General features: G+C 39.9%; 1 protein-coding gene across 6 annotated transcripts; it reads left to right on the plus strand.

The window, feature by feature from the left end:
* Positions 1 to 634: 634 nt before the first annotated feature.
* On the plus strand, positions 635 to 9,849 carry arl14ep (ADP-ribosylation factor-like 14 effector protein). Of its 6 annotated transcripts, XM_064335764.1 has the most exons (5): positions 635 to 868; positions 1,490 to 1,697; positions 2,038 to 2,208; positions 7,726 to 7,847; positions 9,229 to 9,849. In XM_064335764.1, the coding sequence occupies exons 1-5, from the start codon at positions 798 to 800 to the stop codon at positions 9,455 to 9,457; spliced, it is 801 nt and encodes a 266-aa protein (XP_064191834.1). In that variant the 5' UTR covers positions 635 to 797; the 3' UTR covers positions 9,458 to 9,849. The 6 variants fall into 6 exon arrangements, with proteins under 6 accessions (XP_064191834.1, XP_064191837.1, XP_064191840.1 ...); XM_064335767.1 differs by lacking the exons at positions 635 to 868; positions 1,490 to 1,697 and adding an exon at positions 5,528 to 5,999 and having other exon boundaries at positions 2,068 to 2,208; XM_064335770.1 differs by lacking the exons at positions 635 to 868; positions 1,490 to 1,697; positions 2,038 to 2,208 and adding exons at positions 3,348 to 4,015; positions 5,528 to 5,999.
* The last annotated feature ends 482 nt before the right edge of the window (positions 9,850 to 10,331 follow it).

The following is a 10,331-nucleotide window of genomic DNA, read 5'->3' on the forward strand; positions in this document are numbered from 1 at the left end:
GGAAACTGCGTGCAGCCATTGTCCAACGATTTTTCCTATTTGTTTGGGTACCACATTATTTCATGTCACTTAGCCCTATGTTTGGTTGTTTGTTTTTTTTATTTAATTTTTTTTATTTTACCACCTGAAGAGAATGTGGTCATTCAAAGTTTATGTGTTACAAGATAGAGTAGCAATGTGGAAATAACAATGTAGTCAAAATAATATTGGGGAATCATATCAGCATCTTAGAATATTAATTTAAGAGCAATTTATTCATTTATTTGTCACGATTCATCATCAAGAGCAATGGACACAACAAGAACATGAGGTATTATTAATGAGGTTGATAGCAATAATATCAAAATAAAAATATAATCATAACAATCATGGCACGGAAGGCGGTTTCATTAAATCATCCTCCTGGGTGGAACGCTCAACGCATCTCTGACACGTCGGTTCGGTGTAAGCAGCACGCACATTGTGACGTAAAAAAACATGCGGATCAAATGGGCGTATTCATGTAGAACGTTTGCAGTAAACAAACGTATCGCTTTTTCCGGTTTCACATAACTTAGCCCGTAGAGCTCAACTATTGGCCCCTTCCGCTCTCTCAAATTCCTATTCGCTCTTGTGAAGACATCGCCCTTCAACTTTACATACAGCTCAGTGGTCGGCCTGTGTGGAGAATGGAGAGTAGGACTCCGCCTCTCGGTTTTTGTACGACTTGGTGTGCATGTTGCCATTTTGTAACGTTAGAAGCAAGACGGAACGCAGCGACATATTTTTTTCTGTCGGTTCTATTTTGATTTTTCGTCATGCCAGTTTCCTGTGCTGCTACAGGGTGTACAAATCGATTCATAAAAGGGTCAGAGATACGGTTCTACAGGTACGATTAAGATTGTTTTTTTTATACCCCAATAGGAGGTGAAGCGCTAGGTTGCTATCTTTGTTTTTTCCTGTCTTCCTAGCCTGAAGTGCTTTCGTTTGTCTGCGCAAACTCAGTGCCAGCACGTGCTGCGCTGTCCTGAAGCAGTATTATTTTGAAGTAAACCAGGTTATGTTGCACCGGAAGGTTATACATTTGCAGAGTAATAGTTGGCGGCTTGTCTGTATTTATTCTTGTCTTGTATATTGGCATTACCGCATCATTATTATCAGTACTGCCACTTCCATTATTTGCGTTTTGCGTATACCCCTCACCATTATTAGTCGCTAGCTAGAAGCATTTAACAAAGACAGCAGGCGTGCCAGCTTGCCGTATGAAAATGATGGGTAAAAAATGGTATTAGCCTAAAATGGGGTATTAATCTGTTGCAGAGATGATTCTGACAAATTGTGTAGACTGCACAACGATGTGTGTGTGTGTGTGTGTGTGTGTGTGTGTGTTAGCTTCGCAGTGATCAAAGATCCAAGATTACATACATGAATAACTGCGGTCTGAACTAAATCTCCATACACTGGCATTCGGTTTTTTAAAATTTAACCCATTAACCTTTTGTCTCTGCAGGTTTCCAATCAGTAAGCCTCAGCTTGCCTCGCAATGGGTGCAGAGTCTGGGTCGGAAGGGCTTCATACCAACACCAAATTCATGTCTCTGTTCAGAACACTTTGAAGCAGACTGTTTTCGAGACTACAATGGAAGACAGTTTTTGAGAGAAGATGCTGTACCCACTATTTTCACAACCATCCAAAGCCCTGGCCCAGACACACAGAAGGTAAAAAATAATTAGGCTATTTAAATAGAAAATGTAATAATAATAATAATAATAATAGTAGTAGTAATAATAATAATAATCAAATAATAATAATAATATTCAATGCATAGGTTGTGGTGGCAAGTTTTTACTTTTTTGACAGACTTCAAAACTGTAAGAAACTATATGAGGGAAAATGAATCTTTCTGTCTTACAGTAGGCTGTAGGCAAAGTAAAAATTGAAAACTGTATCCAAAACTAGGCCTTTGATTAAGTTTCAAACTGTCGATATGCAGTAGATGGCATGAATCATGCATTAAGTGATTTATTTCAGTAAATGGTCCATTGTATTATCTTACAGATAGAATTACGAAGAAATCGTGGAGGGATTGTAACTAAAGATGCTAATAAAGTTCCAGCCAACCAGTTCAACAGTTTGTCAGAGAAGGACAAGCTACGAGAGAGGGAGAAAGCAAAACTACGTGCAGGGGAAAAACAGCAAAAATTAAAGGAGGGAGCTGCCTCCTTTAAGGTAAGAAGCTACAAATTAATTTTAATGCTGCACATTCTTGTTATATGCAACTTGTATTCCTTGACAAGTGTGGAAACTATTCGAATGAAGCTAACCCAGATCCATAAACATTTTGAGTGCTTATAATTGGGGCCATCAGTTCTGTCTCCTCTTGTTTAGTCACATGGTACTTCAGTCCTTCGCCAGCTAGATGTGGCAATAGCCTCTGTCAAGCCCCATCTCAAACAATTATCCCATTTGCACCACTTCAATAATCTAAGTTCATAAATTGCCACTAATTCAGCTCAGATGATGATCGACAGTGATATTTACAGGCGACACTTACATGTGAAATTCAGTTTGATTACGTACTGCTAGGGGTGCACCTAATGGTAAGTATGAATTTTTGGCTGGACCGCAACAGCGGGGCCAGCCCTACAAACGCGAATGTCTGTGACTGACTGAGTGATGAAGTTACACCATTGGTCGGCCGTGTTATGAAGTTACACCATTGGTCGGCCGGAGAGGTCCAGCCATATACTAGGTTTTGACCTGGTCTTGTTATGGCTGATTCCAGTTGCCAGCTTTTTAAAGCCAAATCAGCATATTTTTTAAAGTGTGTTTTGACGGCTTCACACCATGATCTGAGGCCAGCGCTTTATCTTAGAATACGTTTCAGTGCAACGATGGACAAAATGACGTGCTGCGGTCGCTGCAGAAGAGTCAATTTTTCTAGTAAGCTCCTCAAAAGGTGCAAGTAGAGTCTACGAGTTTTACCTATAACGTGGATTATCTTTATAAGATAATGTTGAAAATCCAAATCCTGAGCATGTTGCACTAGCTAATTATTCATCAGACTATTACGAGTATGTTGCCAAGGCTCTTCACTTTGATGGCCGACTACATTTATTTGAACCGGAATACACAGATGAAGAGCTAAATTAAATTTGTGCGCACACAGAATGCTGTTGCTTATGGTCAATTCTGCATGCGCAGGATTATTTTTGATTTCTACAAATAAATTTCAACATTCACAGGCATGTTCACTTACCAATAACAGTTTTAGGTTAACTGGGCTAGCCTGAAGGTACATTCAACCTGTAGCCTATCTTGATATGTCCCTATAGATGCCATGGTGAAGCTACTGGCATGGGGGGGGTATAGCCATATCAAAGTGTTTTAAAATGGGCAAAAATAAGAATTACCAAATCAGAACACAAGATTACTGAAGTTAAGGCAAGCAATATTTACAGAATAAAAAGGCAACGTAAAAAGATTGCGCATAGTGGTCCTTGTATAAGGTCCTTGATAAAGGCGTGGATGATTTCCTGTGCTTCTAATTGGTTGAATAAGGGTTAACTTATCTAGAAATGTTTTTTTTTTAAGGTAAAGTTGGATTTGCTCAGGGAGGTATTAGCTGTGGTGGAGACAATGGCTTTGTCCGGTCCCTCTCACCCCACAATAGGTTAAAAAAAAATAATGGTTGTTGATATGAGCAATTTTTAAGCTTGTAGTTCAAATTTGGTAAAAAAAAATCTAAGCTACTCGGCTGTTAAAGATTAAATACCGGTGAACTGTCTAAACCGTTTTTTAAACCAGTGTTTGTGTTTACATTGACTTATGTGTAAGATGCACGTTTAACTGATAGCCTAAACTAACAACTGGTTCATGTAAAATCCCCCACCTTTGACAAAACACTGACGACCCTGTGCTACCGTTAGTTTTTGATACCTAACATATTCTGTATATCAGGTGCTGTTTCGGAACAATAGCTGTAGATGCGCCGCCTGGAAAGTGCTTTATAAAGCAGAGCTACCGTTAGGTTGAGGTAAGGAGTTTCTCCCCTGCCGTCGCTGTTGCCCATTATGATAGAGGGGGAGTTCAGATGTTCCGCGCAGCTGCCGCCATTGTTAGCATACATCTTAGCAAAGTGTAACTGGGCAAGGAAGCTGAGGTGAGGTGTAAGATAGAAGGGATATTACGCGAACGTTGCTTACCGGAGCATACAAGAAAAATGTTTTTGGTTTGGCTTGCTTACAATGAACTGGAACGACACTTTCCCTGAGTTTTTTCCTGTTAGTAAGATAGCAGCGAACTTGGCTAGTAGTTTGCCATATATCTTTGTTGTGCATTCGCTGGGGTTTTTGCACCAATTTAAATGGTTTGACTACCCATTGTGAACGGTGACTTTAGCTGAGGACGTTATGATTAGACGGACGAGTGTTACGTGTTCGTAGTAGCAGCTAAGAGATGCAAGTTTTCGTACATATTACGATAAGAGGCTGGACACATCCAATATCCCTTTGTTTCATAACATTGGTATCCCCTTCTGATACGGTGGGTGGACTTGCAAGTTAGCTAGTTTCGTTACTTAGCCAACCATCCGGCTGGTTAGCCCCAGTTGAGGGATTTGAGAAAAGTAACGTTAGCACTACAGCACTGTAGTACAGGTTGTATTTTTATTTGACACACCTCGCTTGCTGCTATACTTTTTCTAACGGGCTTATTTATTTCTTTGAGTCTGAGTCAGTGTTGCCCATTGTCTGCAAACAGATAAATAGGCCCCTCGTTTGCAGGTCAGTTTTAAACAGGTAAAGTCTTTCTGCTCAATAAATTCCCGCGATTTAAAAAAAAAAATCGTGCGCCTTGTGCGGTCATTCTTTTACTTTGATAGCTAGATCTAACCTCACTCAGGCTGAAAGAATCGACTGTCCCGACCCCTCTGTACTAGCTACACCCGCTGAATGGCACGAAATCTTCGAACCTTCAGTGTTTCTCGTTTGAACTTTAGTTACTAAGTGCTCAACTTTTGTAAACCTACCAACAAATCGATGGAAAACAGTTAAGTTTCTTTTTAAATTCTAGTTTGGTGTTTGTATCTGTCGTAGTTGGCTGCTTATCATTTAGCTAGTTACCCACCTTGCTGTTTTGGGATTACAAGGCAGAGAGTGACATACTTATACCTGCGAAAATACCATTCGCAAATTCTACTTGCGTTCATTTTTAGTAACTTTATTTGACGCGATCATTTTTGTTGCGTGAATTTACTTTTTTCTTTAGGGTTATTCCTTCTCCATTCCTTGTTTATTTGTACTTTTCTAATTTAAAACGGCTGTTCAGGAAATAGCCAAAATATTGCTCCATTATTACTGCATTGGTACTTCTCTTTTTAAATATGCTAAGCACTTGTCCGTGTGCTCTTTATAAAAAAGTAATTCTATTTTAAGACCATCTTTCAAATTTTATGATTGATTGATCTATTGATGGATTATTTTTTAAACAAATAATCTTTAACTGGATATTACTGATCGATGTGATCAGACTTTATGCATTTTCTTAGCTCTATTTGAAGTGCAGCTTGTAGGCTATAGGGAGACATCATGGAAACCAACCCCTGCACGGTGGGAGAGCACCTGCAGATGACTCTGGACTGCCACAAGACCACCATCTGCCGGCAGACCGGGCTACGGCAGCTGGGTGAGCTTGGCGAGAGCGATGCGCTCCTGCTCCAGCTGCGCACCGGTCTGATGGGCCTGGTGGAGGGCGACACGGTGTGTCTGCATCACGAGAAGGTCTTCGTAGAGCGTTACGAGCACACGCAGCGGACCTGCTGCGATCCATTCAACAACCACAAGAAGGCCATCCGGAAGGGCCTGCGGCCCATCGACCTGGACGAGGCCACCTTCCTAACCGATCGCTTTGCCCTGCAATTTGTGCCCGGCTGGAAGCTTTGCGCCCGGTGCGCTCAACTGCTCAACGGATACGCCGATGTGGACGTTGATTTGCGTCAGAGGCGGCAGCGGGATAGGGAAGTATGTATATTTGGCAGAGTGGGGGAGTGGTCAGTGCTGCTTTACCTCGTGACAGGTCACTATCGGAATAGTGCATTTAACAACAAAAAAACCTTTTGTGTAAATTGGCTCTAAGATTACTATACTCATTCTTATTACTCAATGGTATTAATGCTGTGATTTTACACATTACGTTCCATAAAATGTACACCGATATTGAACTACCTTTATTAAAGAATGAAATGATTATGATAAAAAAGTAAATATTTTCTTGCTTGTTCTTTTCAGTTTGGTCTTAATTTTGATTTTGTAAGGAACATTTGCCTTTTAAGATCAAGTAGTTATCTTTTTTAAATGAACAACATCAGCCTTTGTGCCACTATATGCTTATGTTTCCTTATGTGCATTATAGTCTTGTACAGGTTTTCTGTAAAGTAAAAAAAAAAAAACTGATATTAAACTTGCTTTGATTATGCTAAAGAAAGAGAGGGTGCATGTTATGTTTAGTTTCTACAAAGGAAAATACTAAAATTGTGCTTTGGTTTTTAAGACTTGAATGTCACCAGTCAGGTATTGCCCTATTTTTGGGCTTGTCTAGTCGATCACTTCGGAGTAGGGATGATGATTTTCAGTTATTTCACGGATCGTGTTACTGCATATTGTGCTTGATTCCGAATCGATTGCTAGTATGGGGAAGAATCTATTTTTAGACCGCATCTTGGCCAGGCGGCACCACTCGTTTAGAAGATACGTTTACGCATAGCAATGCACATCGGTACCTATCATAATAATCATAATACCCATCATAAGTGTTTTATCATAATAAAGTTTTAATGCTTAGCCCCTTTTGTAAAGAACAGAGTCTGGGTCCGTTTTATTCTCAACTCACAAATATTGGGTGTCCAAAAAATCAATACACAACAGCTTTGCTAAATATTCAATTGTGTTTGGCTGGGATATCTTTATTATTTTCACATATACGCCCGGCTGTGAATTAGCACCTGTAAAAGTTCAATCACCATTCTAAATTAATGTCTGACTCAGTAAATAAAAGGAATTTGTATGAGTAAACGGTAACAATATCATACTTGCAACAGTGTCAGCTTGATGTCCATGAATGACTGCATAGAGTGTCCGGTCTATTTATAGCCTGGCTATGTTTATGGTTTGCCTCTGTTTTAAATGTAATTGCTACCTGGCTATCTGTACTGACAAACATGCTGTGAGATCATTTTGGCTTAAAACCAAAGCAAATTATAATATAAGGTAACTCAGTTGTACTGGAAAGACACGTTTGTTGCTAAGTGGTATATGGTATGGGATATTTGCTGGAATACTTGAGTAGCATTTCCATTGCAGTGGAATCACATATTTTGAGACATGTTTTCATTACAGTTGACAGAGATAGTAAATTCACCTCAGGCAATTTCCCTCATCACAGTGCATTCAAACTGGGTAATGCTCAGCCCCATGGACATGTTTTGCCCCTTGCTTTTTTCTGTTCATATTAGGTCAAGAAATGTCCTCTGACTTAATGTGTTTCTTTTTTTAACATTCTGTGTGATAACTTAATAAATGAAGTTCCAACACATAGGTGTACATGCATAGACTTTTTTGAGAAAATAAAAAGATTGAGTAGGCACGTACCTGACGAGCAATCGATCAATCCATTACTCATACCCATCCCTGCTTCAGAGATTGGCGTTTTGGTCATTTATTATCCACTAAAGATTTTTATGTGTTGCAGGGAAAGACAGCAAAAGCTTTGAAATCACTAGAATTTGCCAATCCTGGCCGCCAAACGGATTTTGCTTATGAAAGTAACCGGAGAGACAAGAGGCGAGCGGCCAAGCTGTCCTCAAATGACAGGTAAGACGCTGCGACCATTTCACAGTAGTGTACTTTATTTAAGTCCAAAAAATGGGAAATCGCATCATGGCAGAGCTTGTCTGTTTATGACACTGACTCCAGAGCGGTTCCCCTTACTCACAGTACACGCAGGCTGCATGCTTCATAGGAAATTTTTTCAACCGAAGACAACAATAAATACGGTTTAAAAAAAAAAAAAGCTTATCAAGGGATTGTACACACTACCTGTGGAGGCATACAGCAAGTGTAGAAGTTGCTTTGGATTTTGGTTACTTGAAGTATATTTTCTTGGTTTAAACCACAAATGTGTAGTTGTCCCTATACCAGTCATTGTGAAGCCTGCAGGTTGTCAGAAACTGCTATGTCTGAACTGTCCTTTGTCACACACAAAAACTATCTTGGCCTTTTGGAAAAACATATACTTGAAATATGTATTTTAAAAAGAGGATGAACTATCTCTCTAAGTGTATAAAACATGTTACTTGCTTAGCTTTTTCTTTTTGTAAGTAGTCAATCAATTTTTCCTGATATAATAGTTGCAGATTGGATAATTCTTTAATTTACAAAATAAATTTGGTTCCCAATGTGGGGCTGAGCATGGCCAGTTGTCTGCAATCGCAGTCACGTTCACGCGCGTGTGAACCCCACTGCCAGTTCTGGAGAGTGTGGACACCTGCGATTTTCCTCTGAAGCACATGGTGTCACCAGTCGCTTCTTTTCAATCCACAGTCTACAGCTGAACTCACATTGAGTGGAGTCTCATAAGACAATGTAGTGCATGGTTCCTTTAAAAAAAGTGAAGTCTCACTTGACTTCTTCCTTTGCTGCCCATTTGGTTAAATTGTAATTGACAGTCTGACATTCCCTTATTGGTGTCAAATCAGAAACAAAAATGGTCACTTAGTGGTGTTGCTTAGTTCAAGTTTTGGGAATGTTAAGGACAAGGATGCAGTTGGTGACAAGTAAGTCACATGATCGGTGGCAGAGCTTTATGCAAAAGTCACTCTTAAGGGTTTTTGAACAATGGTGTAAGGACTGTGGCTGTGAGTACCCTTTTTGGGTTCTTTAGTCTCAAAGTCAAGAAGAAAATGTAAACAAGACCATGTCTGCTAGCCAGTACATGGTCTTGAAGCTCAAATATCTTCCAGAGATCCAACCAACCAGCTGTCTTTTGTATTCTTTACAGGGTCATGGGATAGTCATAGTAAATAGATGGATGTGAGAGTGGAGGGAGGAGTATAGATAGGCTTAGACAGGGGTCCCTGTATCTTTGTTTCTGGGGCATGAGGGGAAAGTCCTGTGGTCAGATGTATCTCAGTGTTACTCAGTAGTTACTCAGATGTATCTCAGTGTTACTTTTGACTTTTCCTCCTGTTTTCAGGCAAACCATGGGCGGAAAGAGCAAAGTGTACGATAGCCGAGGCCTGCTTATCGCGAGCGGCCGGGACATGTGCGACTGCCTGGACGTGGACTGCATGGGCTGCTTCTTACCGTGTCCCGAGTGCGGCTCGCGCAAGTGCGGCGTGGAATGCCGCTGCGACCGCAAGTGGCTGTATGAGCAGGTGGAGGTGGAAGGGGGGGAGATCATTCGGAACAAGTATGCTAGCTAAAGCTGACTCCCTACTCCCTGTCTTTCCACCACTGACCCTTCAAAATTTCATTTTATACCTTGCAGTGCATTAAGCAATGTGGGCTCTCAAGTCAATGACTGCTCCTTTTTTTTTTTTTTTTTGGTTCAAGAGCCTTCCTGTTCAACCATGAACACTGTTGAGGTGGAGTTATTTCATTTTTTTAGTCTTGCATTTGAATTGTTCTTTTTATTTAAATAGTTCTGGATTAAGAGTAGTTAATAACCCATTCTTCTTTAACGTCTGCTGAGTAACAGAGGGCTGTTCAGTGGCTGTACATCAGGTGGTCCAGCTTCCCTTGTGAATATCATGCTTCAGTTTCTTTGCTTTTATTTAACTAGCATTTTATGTTAATAAAAATTATATTCCCGTTATTACTGTTGGGTTTTTAACTGTTTTATCTCTCCCATAATTCTATTCCTAACCCCCCTATCTCATCTCAAAATAATTGTTAAAAATATGCAAAGTGCAGGTTGTTAAAGAAGTTGTTTCAGACTGAAGGTCGAACCAGGTAATAAATTAAGATATTTGAAGACCGACACCAACCAACATCTGCAAACATAAAGCTCTCAAACCTATTTAGTAACACAGGCTAGATTACTATGTAAACTAATTGCAATAATACCAGAAAAATTAGGGAAATAATTTCCAAAATACCCATCCTATTTTGGTGAAGTAAGAGTATAGCTGCTTTGATATGTTCATAAATGGCTGGAAATTTTCAATCAAGACTTTAAATCGAGCGGCATTATTTGCTTTTGTAGATGTCATTGGAGCAAATTTAATAGGATTATTTTGAATCCAGTTGGATTCTGTTCATTCTATCCCGGATAATGCAGAGAACAATGTAGTTGTG

Source organism: Anguilla rostrata, chromosome 5 (genome assembly GCF_018555375.3).
Source record: "Anguilla rostrata isolate EN2019 chromosome 5, ASM1855537v3, whole genome shotgun sequence".
NCBI lineage: Eukaryota > Metazoa > Chordata > Actinopteri > Anguilliformes > Anguillidae > Anguilla > Anguilla rostrata.

Coding starts and splice junctions, on each gene's coding strand:
- arl14ep (XM_064335764.1), top strand. CDS start 798: ATGCCAGTTTCCTGTGCTGCTACAGGGTGTACAAATCGATTCATAAAA. Junction 1,698..2,037: donor CTGGCCCAGACACACAGAAG/GTAAAAAATAAT, acceptor ATTATCTTACAG/ATAGAATTACGAAGAAATCG. Junction 7,848..9,228: donor AAGCTGTCCTCAAATGACAG/GTAAGACGCTGC, acceptor TCCTGTTTTCAG/GCAAACCATGGGCGGAAAGA.